This window comes from Rhinoderma darwinii (genome assembly GCF_050947455.1).
Source record: "Rhinoderma darwinii isolate aRhiDar2 chromosome 12 unlocalized genomic scaffold, aRhiDar2.hap1 SUPER_12_unloc_7, whole genome shotgun sequence".
NCBI classification, from domain to species: domain Eukaryota; kingdom Metazoa; phylum Chordata; class Amphibia; order Anura; family Rhinodermatidae; genus Rhinoderma; species Rhinoderma darwinii.
The window spans coordinates 216,682-239,731 of NW_027461878.1; the positions used below are offsets into that span (position 1 = coordinate 216,682).

Below are 23,050 nucleotides of genomic sequence, written 5' to 3' on the forward strand. Positions count from 1 at the left end.
CCTTTTTAGAAAAAACATCAGCGAAGTCCTGAATAAACTCAGGTAGAGTGTTCACCTCCTCAGGGAGCGAAATAAAATTAACAGAAAAACTGGACGTCATGCATTCATTACCCCATTTGGTAAGATCCCCAGTATTCCAGTTAAACGTGGGATTATGCAACTGCAACCAGGGAAGGCCTAAAACCAAATCGGACGATAATCCCTGCATCACCAACACAGAACACTGCTCCAAATGAATGAGCCCACAATGAGTTCAAAAACAGGGGTATGCTGCGTAAAAAACCCATTAGCAAGTGGAGTGGAGTCTATACCCACTTCCGGGACAGGTTTAGGCAAATCAATCAATGGCATAGCTAGAGACATAGCAAATTCCACAGACATAATATTAGCAGAAGACCCTGAATCCACGAAGGCACTGCCGGTAGCAGACCTACCACCATAAGAGACCTGAAAGGGAAGCAAGATCTTATTAGGTTTCATATTTACGGGAAATACCTGTGCGCCCAAGCGACCTCCCTGATGGTCACTTAGGCGCGGAAGTTTTCCGGCTGCTTATTCTTACGCCTAGGATAGTTGTTCACTTGATGCTTGTCATCCCCACAGTAGAAGCAGAGACCATTCTTCCTTCTGAGCTCTCTACGTTGTTGGGGAGACACGAAGGCCCCAAGTTGCATTGGTTCATCCGAGTTTTCCGTGGAAGAACGAAGCAATGGAACCTCGGGAGCCATCATGGGGGAGCCATAGGGGAAGGCACAAAAACGTTCAAGTCATCGTTCCCTGAGACGTCGGTCAAGACGTACCGCTAAAGCCATAACCTGATCTAGAGAGTCAGAAGAGGGATAGCTAACTAACAGGTCTTTCAGGGCGTTCGACAGACCCAATCTAAACAGGCACCTCAAGGCAGGGTCATTCCACCGAGAACCTACACACCACTTCCTAAAGTCAGAACAGTACTCCTCAACGGGTCTCTTACCCTGACGTAAGGTCACCAGCTGACTCTCGGCAAAGGCAGTCTTGTCAGTCTCGTCATAGATGAGCCCGAGAGCAGAAAAAAAAAGGTCAACAGAGGAAAGTTTAGGGGCGTCAGGAGCCAAGGAGAAGGCCCATTCTTGGGGGCTGTCCTGGAGCCGGGACATAATTATACCCACTCGCTGGCTCTCAGAACCTGAGGAGTGGGGCCTTAGACGGAAATAGAGCCTACAACTCTCCCGAAAGGAGAAAAAAAGTCTTCCGGTCCCCTGAAAACCGGTCAGACAACTTGAGGTGGGGTTCAAGAGGTGAGGTGGAGGGCACTACCTGGTTAGCATCACGCTGGTTGCACCTCTGAGCCAGGGCTTGGACCTGTAGGGAGAGAAACTGAATTTGCTGAGCCATGGTCTCAATTGGGTCCATAGTTGTGTAGGAACCAAGGTAGAAAAGGTATATGGGCCTGTGATTATGTAATGTCGGGGTTGGAAGACAGACAGGTGTGCCCTAATCTACCCTCCACTCAGTCCCTGCCTACTTGCAGGGCCCGTCCTAGGCGACGGCGTACAACTGGGCGACGGTCCCTACGCTCAATATGTGCATGACAGACAAACAGACAGGGGTACACAGAAGCTAAGGGAAACAGGGCAGTTGACCACGGCAACACCGTGAGCAACAAGAGTAGTGAACGAGCCGAGTCAAACCAGGAGTGTACGAGGTACCAAACGCAGAGCAGGAGCATAGTCAGTAAAGCCAGGGTCAATATGAAGCAGAGGTCAATAGTAGGAACAGCAGAGCCAGGAAGCAAGAGAATCACAGGCAAAGAACAAGCAGCAAATGAAGGTATAAATAGACCGAGGGCGGGAGCTAGAACCGTCTGGCTAGGCTGTGATAGGTTCTCCCACTCCTCAGCCTACAAGCCTGAGTGGTAGCAGATCAAGTCACTCTATCAGACCTAGGAACAGATACAGGACAACCTAACCAAAAACCTCGCACCAAAGAAATGGCATGTAATGGGGTCCCCTATAGCAATAAAACCTAAAAACGAACCAGATGGGACATATCCCTAAAGAAAATATTGTACTCAATATAAAAAGCACAAAAAATATCTTTATTAAATATAATGACAAAATAGCACAGTAATAGAAAAAGAGAAATAATACAGCATATACGGAGATATATACAGCAGGGTCAGATAGAAAAGACCAAGACAAACAGAATCAACCATGTACTAATGATCGCTCACACGCTCAAATAATATTCAATAATGACACAAGCCCAGGGGTGTATGATGTAAATCCCACATGTAGCCAAAACAGTGTGAAGGTGGCCTGTATAATATCAAAGCCTATACAAATAGGAAAGGGCAGAATAGCTTATGGCAATGTCCATATAATGATAATACGTCAGAGCCAACACAAAAAAGGTGCAGCTAAATAGATATACATAAAATAATGCGTAAAAGGACAGAGCAGTATAGCTAAATAGATATACAATACCGCTGGGTAGAAATCAGCACAAGAAAAGAGTGTGGCTGTTGACGTATATCAATAGATAGTGTAGCTAAAATAGCCATAGAGAAATGCAGCTGCCATAGTTAAACAGTGTAGCCCAAAGATCAGTGCAAGTTTAGCAAAAATACAGACACATACCCTGAGACATGTTGAGAGAGCGTGGAGGATCAGAAGAACTGGGTGAACAAGCGCCTCGACGCGCGTTTCGCCCGATAGACCGGCTTCGTCAGGAGGCTAATTTAAAATGGTACTCCAGGGTTATAAATAAAGAGCATAAAATTAGGCTCACCTGTGATGAGCGCAAATCGGCGCTCGGAACACACGCCCAGTGACGCCCACATCACGGGACGCGCCGCGCGTCAGATGGAGAAGACGCCGCATGGTGAAAATCACCATAGCGACGTAAGACGCTAAGCGGCACTCCCGGATGTAGGCCACACTGCGCATGCGCAACCGAGCGTCTGTGCGGACACCACAGGGGAGACAACAGAAGACAGAACTAACACAATGGCAGTTTAGGAGTGGGACGTAACTACGAGAATGGGATACATACAGCGGAATCTAGTGATAGAGGTTAGATGCAGATAGAGCAGGATATATAAAAAATAAAAATAATGAAATAAGATAAGAAAAACAAGAAAAACAGAGGAAGTGTACTATTAACAGGACTGTGCACAAAAAGAAAAAATAATAATAATAATAGAAAGATGAAAAAATAAATAAGCTATAATCCAATAGATATAGGAACCAAGTGAAGAAAAGAAAGGGCATGTTGATATGAATAATGAATATAATATATAATATGAAAAGTGATATACATTAATGTGGATAGGCAATTCCTAAACATCCTATAAGAGTGAATATATATATTATAAAAAATAAATAAATAAATAAATAATAAAATAGTGACAAGTGAGTGCATATATATATATATAAATACATATTCATGAAACAAAAAGTGGAATACATCAAAATATGTGTTTAAAATAAATCTACTCCATCCCATATAACCCATTATATACAGCAAATAGAAAGCCGACAATGTGAAACCCAAAATATAGTACAATGAAATCCACAGTGTCGGCAATAAATACACACATATAGATACATTAGTGGATGTACAAAATGCTGCAACATCAAATATACAATAAATAAAAATAGAGTACTATACAATGTATATTAGAAAAATACATAGTTATTATATCGTAAGTTGAAAAACGCAGCAATTGCTCCAGAAATTTAGAAACATATACACATTGACAGAAAAAATACAACAAATGTACAATACCCAGAATTACAATATGTGTATAACTTCTCCACTTCTGGTTTGCGGTAAAGGCCAGACACGATCATCGTAGATATGTAGAGGAATAAACCCACTCACTGGACAAGATAAACTGCAATATACAAAAGTAGATATAAAACACAAGAAAAAAACCCTAGAGAAAATAAAATTCACGCATGGTTAGAATTTACAAAAAAGGCCTGAAACTAGTGGCTTCGTTTAAGCCAGATGGAGCTACAGTATTAAGTAACGTGATCCACTTCATCTCTTTTCTCAATAACGCCACACGTACATCGCCACATCTACAACCCAAAGAGATCTTATCAATTCCACGTACCTCAAACCCCCTTGGATTACAGGAGTGGAACTCGCGAAAATGCCGTGCAACAGGCTGGAGTTTGTCAATATCCACGACATTGAGTGCCGATTTGATCTTACTCACGTGTTCCAGCACCCGCACCTTCAATTGCCTGGTAGTCATACCAACATAAATGAGCCCACACGGACAGGTAGCAAAGTACACCACAGCTACGGTATTGCACGTGATGTGGTAGACAATTTTATAATCTTTCCTTCCGCTTGAGCTATAAAAGTTAGAGGTACGTAGAATGTATTTACAGGCAGAACAATGACCGCAGTTATACGAGCCCCAGGGAGGGCCTCTACTCCCAAACGGGTTGGGCGCAGCACTAGGAATATAGTGACTCGCAGTCAGAAGGTCCTTAAGATTTCTAGACCGCCTCCAAGTAATGGAGGGGTAACTGGGTAAGACCCCTGCCAAGTCGCGATCAGTGAGGAGGACCCGCCAGTGCTTTTGCAAAATATCACGAATCTCAGTCCAATGAGGGTTGAAAGTGGTGATAAATCTGACATTCTGATCTATTTTGTGTCTCTTGGGTCTACTCACCAGAAGTCCATCGCGAGTTGAATTTTTAGCTCTTAGGTAGCCTTTCTTAATGACCCTCTGACTGTACCCACGACTCTTGAATCTTGCTGTAAGGTCCAAAGCTTGACGCTCAAAGTTGCTGTCACTGGAGCAGATACGCTTTGCCCTCAAAAACTGGCCCACGGGTATAGATGTTGTAACCTTCGGGTAGTGGGCAGACGTGGCATGGAGGAGGGCATTTGTGGAAGTTTTTTTCCTGAAAATATCGGTAGAAATAAAACCGCTATTATCTCTGCAAATCTTGATATCCAGAAAGTCAACGCATGTCAAGCTAAACTTCCATGTCAATTTGATGTTGATATCATTCCTGTTAAGGGAATCAAGGAAAGATTCCAAGCTAGACGTGGAGCCTTGCCAGATGAATAGAATATCATCTATATACCGTGACCACAGGAGCACTGAATCATGACCCGGAATCTGCTGCACAGTCTCCCACTCCCACAGCCCCAGGAACAGATTAGTATATGAGGGTGCACAAGTGGCCCCCATTGCTGTGCCCTGGAGCTGTAGGAAGAGACGGTCCTTGAATACAAAAAAATTATGTGTTAGTGCAAAGTCGAGAAGGCATAGAATAAACTCAACAAGATCCGGGTCATGATTAGTCATCTGTAAAAAATGTCTAGATGCTCGGATCCCGTGGTCATGGCATATAGATGTATACAGGGACTCCACGTCACATGTGACAAGAAGCATGTCATCCTCAAGATACAGCCCATCAAGACGTTGTAACATATCCGTGGTATCCCTGATGTATGACGGCAGGGTTTCCACACATTTCTGTAGATAAAAATCCACGAATATGCAGATGTTCTCACATAGGCCACCAATCCCTGACACTATTGGGCGCCCGGGAGGGCAGATGACATTTTTGTGCACTTTAGGCAGTAAATAAAAAGTGGGCTTGATGGGAAAGTCCACGGAAAGACCATCTCTTAATTTGGAGTTGATAATATTGGAATCCACACCTTGTTGCAATAAACTATCTAGTTCTGCTTTAAAGGCTAGCGTAGGATCTGATGGTAACCTACGATAACAATGGCTCATGTCTAGTTGACGAAAGGCCTCACATTCATACATCTGTGCCGGCCATAATACAACATTGCCCCCCTTATCAGCTGGTTTAATAATAACGTCCCTAAGTTTTCTAAGTTCCAGAATAGCTTGCCTCTCCTTATAGTTAAGATTACATGATGTACTAGACTCGGAAATACTTTCCAAATCCTTCTTGACTAATTTGAAAAAAATATCCACTGAGGGGCATAAGGTGAAAGGGGGGAAATGTTGAGAGCGGCGGCACAGATGCATGGGAAGTCTGGGATCAGTGTGAGCCTCCTGTTCCTCTAGAAGTGATAGAAGGGCATCAAATGCCTGTTTCTCTGCCGGAGAACCCATGGCAGCACTATAATCCCTTCTACCAAAATGTTTTTTAAAAAGTAGTTTTCTAGAGAAAAGAGCCAAATCCTTGATGGTGGTAAAAAGATCAAATTTACCTGTGGGGGAAAAAAGACAGACCCTTTTGCAGAACATTTATTTGGGAGGACGACAGAATATGGGAAGAGAGGTTAATTACCTTTAGAGCCTCCTGTTTCTCTTGTCCCTGTTGAATACCCCTCTGGTCTTTCTTTTGACTGCCGGTGTTCTGGGGTCGAACAGGGGGTCTCCATCTCCTGTGGCCTGAGGTTTGTCTAAAAAACCGCCACATTCTTCTTCAGATACAAGAGAGGCAGAGGAGACAGAACGGGACAGGGACCAAGCCCTTTTGGTATGCCAACGATAGATTTTATTTGACTGGAAATCACTCAAATCGCGCTGAAATTTTCTGGTTTTGAGATCTTGTATCTCTCTCTCCCACTTTTTCAGCTCCTCCTCCAATGCCTTATCAAAAGTGCCAAGCTCTTCTGTACTAAGAGATTGATGTATCTTTTCCTTAAAGGAACAGTGTCATCACAAATTATTTTTTTATATGTTAAAGATGTTAGTGCTTTATTAAAAACGTTTATATTCATTTGTGTGTTTGTGTTTTACGTTTTCTTATTTTTACACTTTTTCTTCCCTATGGGGGCTGCCATTTTTTGTTCCATTTCTGTGTGTGTCGATTAACGACACATACAGACATGGAATACGGCAGCCACAGTCCCATAGGGACTGCGAACGGCTCCCGTCCCATTGACTGCAGTGTACGGCGTCTGTGTGGGAACTGCGCATGCGCCGCTCCCACACAGTCCTATTCGAAATTGGCGCCGTCCGGAATTTCCTGTGGACCGGAAGTCGCGGCCGGACAGTAATATTACTACTTCCGGTCGCGGCTTCCGGATTTGTGCACTTGCACCAGCGGCAGCAAACGGAGCGGACGGGCCGGAGGGAGCCGCGGCGGCAGGAGCAGGTAAGAGATTTCAATGTATGTTCGTGTTTGTGTGTGTTTACTACTGTATGTAAACCTACTACACTGTGGGTTAGCTCAAAAAATGGCGACACACAGTGTAGGAGGTTACATCGTTCAAACCCCTCGTTTATCCCGGCACTAGCCAGGATAAAGGAGGGGGGGATGCTGAGAGCTCACTAGAGCGAGGGCTTTTAACCCAATGTTGCAATGCTGCAATTTTGGGAACAGCTCCATCTAGTGACCAAAAATGGGTAGTATTATAAATTAGAAATAATTTATAATATTTCCTGGACTCGTGCAAAAAAATAAAAAAAATTTGAACAATGTTTAATCACCCACACACTAAATGTTTAATTTTTAAAAAAAAAACATGTTTTTCTGGCAACACATTCCCTTTAAGGGAATCAATATACTTTTCCAGAGAGTCGAGGGTTCTACGATCTGCCCCAATGAGCAGCTCAATAAGCGTGCGCGAACATTTAGTAAGGGAATCTTCCCATTTCGCAACAAAAGAAGGATCCTCCGTATCCAAAGTGGGGAACACCTGCAGGTGTAGGCCGCGAGGTATAATATCTTTCTGCAGATAATTTTCCAAGGCTGCCTTGTTCCACCAAACTTTGGTGCGTTTTTTGAGAAGATCACGTATTTTAAGTTTCAAGCCCTTAATGTTACTACTTTCTGTAGTCACTGCTGAATTCTCTCCGAATATGGTACCAAGTTGTGTAATCCAATCCTTATCTCTTTTCCTGAAATCCATAAATCCTGAGGTATATTCTGTAAACACAGACAAGAATAGTCAAGACAACCTAACCAAAAACCTCGCACCAAAGAAATGGCATGTAATGGGGTCCCCTATAGCAATAAAACCTAAAAACGAACCAGATGGGACATATCCCTAAAGAAAATATTGTACTCAATATAAAAAGCACAAAAAATATCTTTATTAAATATAATGACAAAATAGCACAGTAATAGAAAAAGAGAAATAATACAGCATATACGGAGACATATACAGCAGGGTCAGATAGAAAAGACCAAGACAAACAGAATCAACCATGTACTAATGATCGCTCACACGCTCAAATAATATTCAATAATGACACAAGCCCAGGGGTGTATGATGTAAATCCCACATGTAGCCAAAACAGTGTGAAGGTGGCCTGTATAATATCAAAGCCTATACAAATAGGAAAGGGCAGAATAGCTTATGGCAATGTCCATATAATGATAATACGTCAGAGCCAACACAAAAAAGGTGCAGCTAAATAGATATACATAAAATAATGCGTAAAAGGACAGCGCAGTATAGCTAAATAGATATACAATACTGCTGGGTAGAAATCAGCACAAGAAAAGAGTGTGGCTGTTGACGTATATCAATAGATAGTGTAGCTAAAATAGCCATAGAGAAATGCAGCTGCCATAGTTAAACAGTGTAGCCCAAAGATCAGTGCAAGTTTAGCAAAAATACAGACACATACCCTGAGACATGTTGAGAGAGCGTGGAGGATCAGAAGAACTGGGTGAACAAGCGCCTCGACGCGCGTTTCGCCCGATAGACCGGCTTCGTCAGGAGGCTAATTTAAAATGGTACTCCAGGGTTATAAATAAAGAGCATAAAATTAGGCTCACCTGTGATGAGCGCAAATCGGCGCTCGGAACACACGCCCAGTGACGCCCACATCACGGGACGCGCCGCGCGTCAGATGGAGAAGACGCCGCATGGTGAAAATCACCATAGCGACGTAAGACGCTAAGCGGCACTCCCGGATGTAGGCCACACTGCGCATGCGCAACAGAGCGTCTGTGCGGACACCACAGGGGAGACAACAGAAAACAGAAGACAGAACTAACACAATGGCAGTTTAGTACATGGTTGATTCTGTTTGTCTTGGTCTTTTCTATCTGACCCTGCTGTATATATCTCCGTATATGCTGTATTATTTCTCTTTTTCTATTACTAGGAACAGATACAGACTGATTAACCACGGGCGTCGACACAGAAGCTGTGTCTGGCAGATCCTTTACAACAAGACTCTGGTTACTATGTGTACCATTGAACACCAGACTCTAGACACTATATATACAGCTGATCATCAGACTCTGGAAACTATATGTATCACTGACCACCAGACTCTGGATGCTATATGTATAACTGATCACCAGACTCTGGATGCTATATGTATAACTGACCACCAGACTCTGGATGCTATATGTATCACTGACCACCAGACTCTGGACACTGTATATACAACTGACCATCAGACTCTGATATATATATATATATATATATATATATATATATATATATATATATATATATTCAAACAGAGAAAGCAGCAGCACTCAATCTCAGTAAGAGAAAGCTTACATATGTGAACGGGTGCCAGCAAGCAGTCCAGATCCTAGGACTGTATCAATATTCAGGAGAAATAAATCTTGCAGCACTCCAACAGGGTGAATGAAAAAAAACGGTGATTTATTCAAGCCAACATACAGAGGTGCGACGTTTCAGTCCAACATTAGGACTTTTTTCGAGCATAATGGTGTGTACAACAGTCATGGTTTCTATAGTGTGCATCAAATACAAGCAATCAAGCTCATTACAATAGTATCACAAATACAAACAGCATTTAGTTACGTGTAAAACAAAAGTTACGGTATCAAAAAATAAAACATTGATACAGAAAGTGACAAGTGACATATTTAATAACATCTAAAAACGTCTATATATTAGAACGACTTAATATAGACCTAATTACAATGTCATGAAATATTCCACAAGATGTGTATCAAGTTACGGCTGTCAGACCACTGACCAATCAAAAGACTGATATTTAATTTATGCAAAGTGCTGGTATGTGTTTGACTCAAGTCCTCCCTATCAGGCATTTATTGTTAGCAGGTGCGCATGCGTCAGGCTGACAGCACCAGCAAGTCACGTCTATAGGAAGTTGCCTGGTTACAGGTAATCAACAAACTCCTGACGCCATTGTGCACACATTCCACTAGCGAGAACCGGAAAGAAGTTCCGCAACACGTTGCCAAGTGACAGGTAACAATCAATATTATTGTAAATAGCTTATCAAGCAAAATGTTTCACAAATACATATAGACACAAAATACATCAAACCACGGAATGACAGAATTGATAAATATTCAGGACATATATATGTCCGAAGATGTCCAGGATCAGCATCAAGAGAAGGTAAAACACCTGTATATACAAATGTATATGTATGAGAGGGAAGCAGCAAGAAAACCAAGTGCAGCAAATAAATCCATTCCTAAAAATGTCATAGAAATTCTATATAGTCGATGGCAATTATAAGGTATATTAAACTGCGGATAAAGGACTCACACGAAAGGGGAGGGATCAGGGTCCCAGTTATGTGCTCCATGAAAAGCTACACCAAGGTTAGTAGAGCGACAGTATCCCACTCCCGTGTGCCAAGTCCAACCACAATAACCAGCAATCATGGATCCAACCCATGAGAACTCCACAGTAGCTTATTACATCAGTCAGTTTATACACTAATATTTACATTATTGCTGCGCCCCTTTCACATACATTGAAAGAAATATTTTCCAAAACATTAATACATGAAAACTATTCACAGGACATCAAAATATGAATATCCAATTTCCATCTTCCATTTATTCTTGGTCAATTTTGTATCTTGTGGTCTGAAGTGGTCTACATTCACCTTATGATCTAAAATAGAAAAATAAAGTGTCAAAGATCAAGGTATATATATATACATCTCATATAACAAAATACAAAACCAAAAAAAGAATAATAGACAAAAGCAGAACATTGCTAGAGGATGAATGCAGATGTCAGAGATGAGTCTCAGAGAGTAGCCCTAGCGACATTCAATTCAACATTCAGACCTTTCCGTCTCAATGTTTCCAAAAGGAAAATCCCCTTTGATTGACATTTATGTAGTAATACATTCCTATCACCCCCACTCTGGGGAAGTGGAATATGTTCCAAAATCAGACATTTTAAATCTCTTTCGGTATGTCCTAGTTCAAAAAAATGTTTCGCGCATGGCAAATCTCCTTTATGTTTCCTAATGGAATACCGATGGTTATTCAACCTAGTTTTGAAGTCGCAGGTGGTTTCACCAACATATAATAACTGGCAGGGGCACCATAACACGTCAATGATCCAATCAGAATCGCACGTAAAGTGCTGTCTAATGTTGTACTTTCTGTGTGTTTGAGGGAGCTCAAATACATTGCCCCTACACATGAGTGGACAATTGATCCATTTATAGCAGGGCACCCGTTCACATGTGTAAGCTTTCTCTTACTGAGATTGAGTGCTGCTGCTTTCTCTGTTTGAATATATTTGGATCTACTCAGCTGGCACCTTATTCCACTTTTTCTATTGCTGATACCATGGAACAAAATCGGTACTTTGCAGGATATGCCTTCAGCCAACTCTACTGTTTTTACGGAGGAGGACATTGCTAGAATTTTGAATGGAGCAGAAGGGGATGTCTCTTTCTTGAGTGTACCATCATTACCAGATGTAAAAAGAAATTTGGAGTTTGAATCAAAAAAGTTGATCAATGTGGAATTGCATCTCCTTACACTTGGTCAATATTACAAAAACAAGATGATTCCACGTGGTATGCGTCCCCATTTGAAGCCTACAATGCATACTCAACATGATGAATTCCGTATCAAACATGAGCAATTATCAACTAGGTACGCTTTGGATATCATTTTATTGAATATGGATTTTTTACAGAGAGATCTCATTTGGGTAAAGGCTAAAGTAAAGGAATTGGAGAATGTATTACAGTCGCTAGTGTCTGCTGAGGATTTTAGTCTACATATTGAGAAATTACATACTACATTGAGTAAAGCTAGATTGGAGACAGAAACCACCAAGAAAAGAAAATGGTATAGAGACCAACTTGATTATAAGACTGGACACGTTTATTCATGGGACAACTCTAATGATCGTATGGTGGGACTACCAAGGAGGGAACATAAAAATCGGGATATATACAGGAACATCAATGGTGAAGATCGACCTCTTGATCAGACCCAGAGTAACAGCTCAAGCCATACAGATTTTTTAGGAGTCGACAATATGGAAATCAGAAACGAAAACCCACCAGGAGAGCGGGACATAAGAGGCGCCGACGATCTACGGTCTAGTACATATGGTAATACTTTGAAACATCCTAATATTACTACACTTGATTATCTGCATTGGATGAGCTGGTCCATAGCCTCGACCTCACCATTAAACCCGCCGACAAAGGGGGTGCGGTTGTGGTTATGGACTCCAAATCCTAAATTGCTGAAGCTCATAGACAATTGAATGACACTAAGGTCTATAGACTATTAAGTTATGACCCTAGATTTGATATAGAGAGGAGAATTAAAAACTTATTTAGGGGTCTGGGGTCAGTATTTATTTAGGGTTCTGGTCTGGGGTCTGTATTTATTTAGGGGTCTGGTCTGGGGTCTGTATTTATTTAGGGGTCTGGTCTGTGGTCTCCATTGATTTAGGGTTCTGGTCTGGCGTCTGCATTTATTTAGGTGTCTGGTCTGGGGTCTGTATTTATTTAGGGTACTGGTCTGTGGTCTTAATTGATTTAGTGGTCTGGTCTGGTGTCTGCATTTATTTAGGGTTCTAGTCTGGGGTCTATTTATTTAGGGGTCCAGTCTGGGGTCTGTATTTATTTAGGGGTCTGGTCTGTGGTCTGTATTTATTTAGGGAAGTGGTCTGGGGTCTGTATTTATTTAGGGGTCTGGTCTGGGGTCTGTATTTATTTAGGGGTCTGTTCTGGGGTCTGTAGTTATTTAGGGGTCTGGTCTGGGGTCTGTATTTAGTTAGGGGTCTATTTATTTAGGGGTCCACTCTGTGGTCTGTATTTATTTACGGGTCTAGTCTTGGGTCTGTATTTATTTAGGGGTCTGGTCTAAGGTCTGCATTTATTTAGGGGTCTGGTCTGGGGTCTGTATTTATTTAGGGGTCCGGTCTGGGGTCTGCATTAATTTAGGGGTTGGGTCTGGGATCTGTATTTATTAAGGGGTCTGGTCTGGGGTCTGTATTCATTTAGTGCTCTATTCCTGGGTCTGTATTTATTTAGGGGTCTGGTCTAGGGTTTGCATTTATTTAGGGGTCTGGTCTGGCGTCTGCATTTATTTAAGGGTCTAGTCTTGGGTCTGTATTTAGGTGTCCGGTCTGGGGTCTGTATTTATTTAGGGGTCCGGTCTGGTGTCTGCATTAACTTAGGGTCTGGTCTGGCGTCTGTATTTATTTATACAGACCCCAGACCAGACCCCTAAATAAATACAGACCCCAAACCAGACACCTAAATAAATGCAGACCCCAGACCAGACCCCTAAATCAATGGAGACCACAGACCAGTCCCCTAAATAAATACAGACCCCAGACCGGACCCCTAAATAAATACAGACCCCAGACCGGACACCTAAATACAGACCCAAGACTAGACCCCTAAATAAATACAGACCCCAGACCAGACCGCTAAATAAATGCAGACCCCCAGACCAGACCCCTAAATGAATACAGACTCCCAGACCAGACCCCTAAAAAATACAGACCCCAGACTAGACGCCTAAATAAATTCAGACCCCTGACCGGACCCCTAAATAAATACAGACCCCAGACTGGACCCCTAAATAAATACAGACCCCAGACTAGACCCCTAAATAAATGCAGACCCCTGACCGGACACCTAAAAAAATACAGACCCCAGACTAGACCCCTTAATAAATACAGACCCCAGACCAGACCCCCAAATTAATGCAGACCATGTACCGGACGCCTAAATAAATACAGACCCAAGACCAGACCCCTAAATAAATGCAGACCCCCAGACCAGACCCCTAAATAAATACAGACCCCAGACCAGACCCCTAAATAACTACAGACCCCAGACCAGACCCCTAAATAAATACAGACCCCAGACCAGACACCTAAATAAATGCAGACCCCAGACCAGACCCCTAAATCAATGGAGACCACAGACCAGTCCCCTAAATAAATACAGACCCCAGACCGGACCCCTAAATAAATACAGACCCCAGACCGGACACCTAAATACAGACCCAAGACTAGACCCTTAAATAAATGCAGACCCCAGACTAGACCCCTAAATAAATACAGACCCCAGACCAGACCGCTAAATAAATGCAGACCCCCAGACCAGACCCCTAAATGAATACAGACTCCCAGACCAGTCCGCTAAAAAATACAGACCCCAGACTAGACCCCTAAATAAATTTTGTTTGTGCAGGCGCACTTCTGTTCCAGAGGAGCTCCAAAGGAAAGGCAGTAGTATGTGGCTACTACTCAAGACTGTTTTCCTCTGCTGAGCGCAATTATTCCATTGGAGATCGGGAGCTACTGGCTATCAAATTGGCCCTGGAGGAGTGGAGACATCTTCTGGAGGGCGCTGCTCACCCCATCCTGATCTTCACTGACCACAAGAATCTCACTTACCTTCAGTCTGCACAAAGACTGAATCCTCGTCAAGCCAGGTGGTCACCCATTTCCAATTTCTACTCCACTAACGTCCCGCTGACAAGAACGTGAGGGCCGATGCCCTGTCCAGATCATTTGAAACGGAAGACACGGTGGAGTCCCTTCAGACGATCATAGACCCATCCTGCATTGTCACCGCCAATCCTCTGCAGCTTAGAAATATCCCTCCAGGGAGAACTTTTGTTCGGTTGGCAGACAGAAAAAGAATTCTCCGCTGGGGACACAGTTCTAAACTAGCTGGGCACGCCGGTGTCCGTAAGACCCAAGACCTGATCGCTCGTCCCTTCTGGTGGCCCACGCTACCTAAGGATGTTCTGGACTTTGTCTCTGCTTGCACGGTGTGTGCCTCTAACAAAGTGGCTCACAGCAAGCCTGCCGGCCTGCTTCAACCCCTGCCTGTACCCAGTGCCCCCTGGCAGCACATCGCTATGGACTTTGTCACGGACCTTCCTCTCTCAGCAGGATGCAACACCATCTGGGTGGTGGTGGACCGGTTCTCTAAGATGGCACATTTTATCCCGCTGACCGGCCTACCCTCTGCTCCTCGACTGGCAATTTCCTTCATTCAGCACATCTTCCGCTTGCATGGCATGCCTCTTCACATTGTGTCCGACCGGGGGGTTCAGTTTACCTCCAAGTTCTGGAGAGCCCTCTGTAAACTCCTGGATGTGAGTTTGGACTTTTCCTCTGCCTATCACCCCCAGTCCAATGGGCAAGTTGAGAGGATCAACCAGATCATGGAAAATTATCTCCGCAACTTCATCTCTTCACAGCACGATAACTGGGTACAACTTCTTCCATGGGATGAGTTTTCATATAATAACCACACAAGTGAGTCCACCACTTCCACTCCGTTTCACATCGTGTACAGTCAACATCCCAGAGTTCCTCTTCCAGTGTCGACTTCATCTCAGGTACCCGCTGCTGACTCTGCATATGGGGACTTCCTGCAAATCTGGCAACAGACCCGGTCCTCTATTTTGCTGGCGGTAGACCGCATGAAGCGTAAGGCAGATACCAAAAGAAGAGAGCCGCCTCAGTATCTTCCAGGGACTAAAGTCTGGCTGTCCTCTCGAAACATTCACTTGAGGGTGCCTTCATACAAGTTTGCTCCCAGGTTCCTTGGTCCCTTCGAGATCCTGCAACAAATTAACCCTGTTTCCTATAAGCTGCAGCTGCCCCCTACCCTCAGAATCCCTAACTCCTTCCATGTGTCCCTCCTGAAACCTGTGGTCCTGAACCGCTACAGCAAGACCTCTAGTTCCACAGTTGCTTCCAGCGGCCCTTCTGATGTATTCGAGGTAAAGGAGATCCTGGACCGCAAGAGGGTAGGAGGAAGGACTTTCTATCTGGTGGACTGGAGAGGGTTTGGTCCTGAGGAGAGGTCCTGGGAGCCAGAAGAGAACCTCAGCGCCCCTACTCTTATTAAAAAGTTCCTCTCTCACTCTGGCACCAAGAAGAGGGGGCGTAAGAGGGGTGGATACTGTAGCGCCCATGGCCGCGGGCCGTCGAGTTCACTCACCTCCCGATGCCCGCAGCCATGGATCTGTGAGCGCTGGCCTCCGTCTCCCTCCTAGGAGAGGCCAGCGCTCGCTTCCGCTCCGTCCGGCTGGGTCCCGTAAGGGCCAGCGCGCGCACATGAAAACAATGATCATTAACCCACATGACTTCCTGCTCTATAAGAATGCCCCAGCCCTTCTGATCCTTGCCTGAGCGTTGTTAGTCTTTCCCAGTCTGTCTTGCAAATGGTCCCTTAGTGTCTCCCGTTCCCGCTGTTACCCATGCCCTATTACCGTTCCTGTATTCCGCATTGTTCCTGTGCCTACCCGTGTTCAAGTGTCATCTGCCACGTCAAGTGCCATCTGCCACGTCAAGTGCCATCTGCCACATCAAGTGCCATCTGCCACATCAAGTGTCTTCTGCCACGTCAAGTGCCATCTGCTCATCGGATACTGCCCGCCACGTCTGGCGCCACTTTCCGCACCTGCCTCCATCCGTGCTGAAGCCACAGCCACCGCCCGGACTATTTCAGGTAGCTAAGCATTACTGTCTGCCATCTTACTTTCACATAGACTGTGACCTGGTCAGCTGCCTCCCCGCTACGGTGGAGCGGCCTAGTGCGTCCACAAACCCAGTGTCCGTGACAGCTGGCCTCCATATTCTTAATTCAATCGATCATCTGATAGATGTGCTGGAAAAACAAATCCAATCCATGGAGACCCCTACTCACAACTTACAGGACTTAACCCCTTAATGACGAAGCCTAGGTTGGGCCTTAAGGCTCAGAGCCCATTTGTCTAATCTGACATTTTCTAAGGGGAGACATTTCCTCAAGCTGTTGCAGGAAAATTTTATAGGCCAGTTTGTGGAAGACCCTACTAGAGGTGAAGCTCTGTTGGATCTGGTCATTTCTAATAATGCAGAGCTTGTTGGGAACGTCAATGTTCGTGAAAACCTCGGTAACAGTGATCACAATATAGTTACATTTTACCTATACTGTAAAAAACAAACACAGGCTGGGAGGGCAAAAACATTTAATTTTAAGAAAGCCAATTTCCCCAGGATGAAGGCGGCAATTCAGGATATAGACTGGGAAGAACTAATGTCAAATAATGGGACAAATGATAAATGGGAGATTTTCAAATCTACTTTGGGTTATTATAGTGCAAAATTTATTCCTATAGGTAACAAGTATAAACGACTAAAATTAAATCCCACATGGCTTACACCTTCTGTGAAAGGGGCAATACACGACAAAAAAAGGGCATTTAAAAAATACAAATCTGAGGGTACGTCTGAAGCCTTTGTAAAATATAAAGAGCTTAATAAAATCTGTAAAAATGTAATAAAATTAGCAAAAATACAAAATGAAAGGCAGGTGGCCAAGGATAGTAGAACAAATCCCAAAAAATTCTTCAAGTATATAAATGCTAAAAAGCCAAAATCTGAACATGTAGGACCCCTAGATAGTGGTAATGGGGAGTTGGTCATAGAAGATCAAGAGAAGGCAGAGTTACTGAATGGGTTCTTTTGCTCTGTATATACAACAGAAGAAAGAGCAGCTGATGTAGCCGGTGCCAGTGCTGTTAATATATCAGTTGATATATTGAATTGGATGAATGTAGATATTGTCCAAGCTAAATTAAATAAAATAAATGTGCACAAGGCCCCGGACCAGATGGGATACACGCTAGAATTCTTAAAGAGCTTAGTTCAGTTATTTCTGTCCCCCTTTTCATAATATTCAGAGAATCTCTAGTGACTGGAATAGTGCCAAGGGACTGGCGCAGGGCAAATGTGGTGCCTATTTTCAAAAAGGGCTCTAGGTCTTCCCCGGGTAATTATAGACCAGTAAGCTTAACATCCATCGTGGGGAAAATGTTTGAGGGGCTATTGAGGGACTATATACAGGATTATGTGACAATAAATAGTATTATAAGTGACAGCCAGCACGGTTTTACTAAGGACAGAAGTTGTCAAACTAACCTAATCTGTTTTTATGAAGAGGTGAGCAGAAGTCTAGACAGAGGGGCCGCTGTGGATATAGTGTTTATATGAAGAGGTGAGCAGAAGCCTAGACAGAGGGGCCGCTGTGGATATAGTGATTATATGAAGAGGTGAGCAGAAGTCTAGACAGAGGGGCTGCTGTGGATTTAGTGTTTTTGGACTTTGCAAAGGCATTTGACACTGTCCCCCATAGACGCCTAATGGGTAAATTAAGGACTATAGGTTTAGAAAATATAGTTTGTAATTGGATTGAGAATTGGCTCAAGGACCGTATCCAGAGAGTTGTGGTCAATGATTCCTACTCTGAATGGTCCCCGGTAATAAGTGGTGTACCCCAGGGTTCAGTGCTGGGACCACTATTATTCAACTTATTTATTAATGATATAGAGGATGGGATTAATAGCACTATTTCTATTTTTGCAGATGACACCAAGCTATATAATATAGTTCAGTCTATGGAAGATGTTCATGAATTGCAGGCAGATTTAAACAAACTAAGTGTTTGGGCGTCCACTTGGCAGATGAAGTTTAATGTAGATAAATGTAAAGTTATGCATCTGGGTACGAACAACCTGCATGCATCATATGTCCTAGGGGGAGCTACACTGGGGGAGTCACTTGTTGAGAAGGATCTGGGTGTACTTGTAAATCATAAACTCAATAACAGCATGCAGTGTCAATCAGCTGCTTCAAAGGCCAGCAGGATATTGTCGTGTATTAAAAGAGACATGGACTCGCGGGACAGGGATGTAATATTACCACTTTACAAAGCATTAGTGAGGCCTCATCTAGAATATGCAGTTCAGTTCTGGGCTCCAGTTCATAGAAAGGATGCCCTGGAGTTGGAAAAAATACAAAGAAGAGCAACAAAGCTAATTAGGGGCATGGAGAATTTAAGTTATGAGGAAAGATTAAAAGAATTAAACCTATTTAGCCTTGAAAAAAGACGACTAAGGGGGGACATGATTAATTTATATAAATATATTAATGGCACATACAAAAAATATGGTGAAATTCTGTTCCATGTAAAACCCCCTCAAAAAACAAGGGGACACTCCCTCCGTCTGGAGAATCTATGGAATAGCCTACCGCAGGAGCTGGTCACTGCAGGGACAGTAGATGGCTTTAAAAAAGGGTTAGATAATTTCCTAGAACAAAAAAGTATTAGCTCCTATGTGTAGAAATTTTTCCTTCCCTTTTCCCGTCCCTTGGTTGAACTTGATGGACATGTGTCTTTTTTCAGCCGTACTAACTATGTAACTATGTAACTATGACATGTGCCACTTTATGTGGTAATAATAACTTTGGAATGCCTTTATTTATCCAAGTGATTCTGAGACTGTTTTCTGGTGACACATTGAACTTTATGTTAGTGGTAAAATTTGGTTGATACATTCAGTGAAAAACAGAAAAAATTACAGAAAATGTGGTGTAAGGCAGATGGTTATAACACACAAAATAGTTATTAGTTAACAATTTGTTTTTTTAAATAAAGGACTTAATATTGAAAAAAGTTTTTTTATACAAGTGTTTTTTTTTTGTCTCACTAGGTGACTTGAAGTCAGGAATCCCTGATCGCTATTCTAATACACTGCACTACATGCGTAGTGCAGTGTAAAAGTGTTGTCAGTTACTCACTGACAGCAAACCTAAGGCAGGACAAACTAGGCTTCCGTAGATGACAAACCCGGAGGCCATTGTTAGGCCTCCTGTTGCCATAACATGATGGAATAGAACGTCAAGGAGCAGGAAGGGGTTAAAGGATCTGCTAACGTCTTGGTGCCAGATACCACAGGACACTTTTAAAGATCTTCTGAAATCCATGTCCCAACGGGTCAGAGCTATTATGGCAGCACGAGGAGGACTACACAAGGCAGGTGGTTTTAATGTTATGTCTGGATGGTGTATATGTTAGTAATTAATTTCTATTCATTTGTACATTGATGGAAATTAGGGTATGTTCACGCGCAAACTCAAAAATATCTGAAAATACAGAGCTGTTTTCAAGGTTTTCAGCGTTTTTTACGGCCGTTTTTGGAGCTGTTTTCAATATTGTCTAGGAAAAACGGCTCCAAAAGCGGCCCATAAGTGACTTGCACTTCTTTTGTGAACATACCCTAAAAAAAGAGTATTTTTTCTGTGATTTTTATTTTTACAATATATATCAATCACCCTAAATATTGTAATCTTGGGGCCTACATTGCTCCTATGTAAACATGGGAACGCCACCATTCTCACCAGTTTTAAGGCGTAATGTAAGTCTTAGGCCAAAATGTAGTAGTAGTCGAAACGCCAATCCAACCGAGATGGAATATGAAATATCCAAAATAGAAGGGAGTCCCAGGCATAAAATAAGATAAGATAACTTTATTAATCCCCGAAGGGAAATTCCAGTATCACATAAATGGATTCTGGGAAACGGCATCAGGGATCTTTTATTATTAGGTCTCTGTGCAGATTGAGATTCTGGCGTCCAAGGTGAAGATGATGAAGAAGACTAGGTGGTACTGTAGACAAAACAAAAAATAATCAGACCAGACGATAATCACTCAGCAATATACTGGTGCCGAAGCTCCAGCCATGATTTCACAAAAATACTATAGATGTCAGTGATCATACCTGTACTGCTGGTGTTTCTTCTGCACCACAGCTGTTGGTACTTATCTCCTCCTCTTTCTTTGAAAGGCATGGACGCGGCACAAGGGACAGCGTGGATTTGTCGGGATCCAATGTGCAATACAAGGCAGATGGAATATGTGAGAACATGGCAGAACGGTGACTTGCTCTCCAATCTCATAGTCCTCTAGGCATATAGTGCAGGACTGGATGTCTTCGTTTTCAGTAAAGGTTCGAGATGGGAGTCTATCAATCTGCCTGCCTCTCCTGCCTCGCCGACGTTGTCTTCTCTGCACAGGTCTGCTGTCTGTGGTCTCTGTTGTCGACTGTTGGTTGGGAAGCAGCTGACTGGTGCTTGGTGTTGGCTCCACCAGCCTGTTAGATGTTTGCTGAGGAGATCTGCTTCCTTCTCTGGACGGCTGCAGGTTTGGTAGCGGCTCACTGGTGCTGGGCTCTTGTGTTGGTTCCTCCAGCCTTTCGGATCTCTCCTGAGTAGTTGATGGAGTAGACCCAGGCCGGGATTCAACAGGAATTCTGAGCTCGGTCTCACTATTAATACGACGGCCAATTGTCGTTTCAGACTGTTCTATTGGCTCAGGTCGTAAAGGGGACCGGCTTCTGTCCGCTCCGTCTTGCTGCAACCTACGGCGCGGTGGAACTTGACCACGTCTTCGTCTCCTGTCGGGGACATTGTCATGGTCTTCATCCTGTTCCACACTCTGACGCCTTCTATGTCCAGATCTTAATCTTCCATCAGCAATGCCTAGATGTGAAACAATGTGTATAACATATATTAATTATGTACAGAAAAAATGGGAAAAAAGATCAATACCAGACATTTCCTATGGACTCGCGTGGCCTTCTTTCTAGAGGAAAGCTCCCATGTCTTTCTAATCTTGGACAACCGTTTTAATACTATGAATATATACACAGTCGAGTCACATTATTATAACTACTACTAATATCCAGAGTAACCGGCGTGTGCAGCACGGACAGCAGTAGACGGGCTGGGAGTGACTCAATAAGGTGCTGGTAAGTGGTCTCATATGTGGAGCCTCGCTGACTCCATACATCCCACATTTACTGGAGGGTGCGTGGGGGAGGATCCATAAAGCGAACAACACGATTGACGTGGTCCCACAGATGCTCAATTGGGTTCAAGTCTGGAGAAATAGGGGGCCAGGGAAGTACTTGGAAGTCTTGCTCGTGCTCTTCCAACCACTGTCGGGCATTTATAGTCGTGTGACATGTCGCATTGTCTTGCTTTAAGATTCCATTTGCTCCAGGGAAGACAATCAGCATGTATGGTGGATGTGATCTGTAACGATGGATTCATATCTAAATCGGTTCAGAGCCTTCCATATGGATGAGTGGCCCAGAGAATGCCATGGAAAAATACCCCAGGCGCTGACGTCGCCGCCAGCTTTTTCCAGCAATGGTTGTAAAGTCCATCCTTTCGATGAAGCAGAAAACTTGATTTATCGGAGAAGACAACCCTTTGCCAATCATCGGTGCTCTGAGACCAATACTGCCGTGCAAATTGAAGCCATTTTCTCTGATGCACCTTTGTTACATAGGAGCAGTGACCATCCGTCGGGTTCGGAGCCCCATACGCAGTCGGGTTCGCTGAACTGTTGTATTAGACATACGTCTGGTAGCCAACGTTCACCTCTCAAATACATGGCACGTGGTGCTCTGCAGTTTCCATGTCCGTTATTCCCAATGATGCCATTTGTCCACTCACGATACACTGTCACCACAGCAGCACGCGAACAGTTCACAAACTGCGCTGTTTGAGAAATACCGCCGCCCTTGGTCCGAAAGCCAATAATCATCCCTTTTTGCAACTGAAAAACGGTGCATTTTTTGCGGACGCAAAACGGACACGTTTGTGTGAAACTAGCCTAAATGTATCTGATATAACAAGTTCCACTTACCTTGATTTATCCGGGAACTTTCGTCTATTGCAAGCTGCAAGAGTTCTCGGTAACTCATTGTTCCTTGTTGCAGGCGGCTTGATGTTTAAATTCAGGAACAATGGAAAAACGGGATTCCTCAAATAAGAGGGAATCTACCACGATGTTCAGAAGTTGCACTGGTGTTTAAGTGCCCTGAACAGATGATGTAGTAGTCGCTTTGTAGCACAAATTTGCTCTTTGAAAAACCAAGTGAAGTTTCAGCATCAGCATCAACTCGAGATATGGCACTGATGTGACCGCGCTTGGGGTCCTTAGAACTTCACGCCATTGTGATGTCACTGCTATAGATGCCACACCCTCCATTGTTCTGATGA

The 23,050-nt window shown here is 43.5% G+C and overlaps 2 protein-coding genes across 3 annotated transcripts in view; one reads left to right on the forward strand and one right to left on the reverse strand.

Annotated features, from left to right (window-relative positions):
- Nucleotides 1-23,050, forward strand: part of LOC142698202 (protein kinase C delta type-like) — a 329,486-nt gene that overhangs the window by 119,747 nt on the left and 186,689 nt on the right. The gene's annotated exons all lie outside the window — the stretch shown is intronic.
- Nucleotides 20,559-23,002, reverse strand: LOC142698204 (uncharacterized). Its single transcript, XM_075847849.1, has 3 exons — nucleotides 22,695-23,002; nucleotides 20,761-21,520; nucleotides 20,559-20,648 (listed from the first exon to the last, which is right to left on the reverse strand). Exons 1-2 carry the CDS (start codon nucleotides 22,750-22,752, stop codon nucleotides 20,802-20,804), a joined length of 777 nt encoding a protein of 258 aa, XP_075703964.1. The 5' UTR covers nucleotides 22,753-23,002; the 3' UTR covers nucleotides 20,559-20,648; nucleotides 20,761-20,801.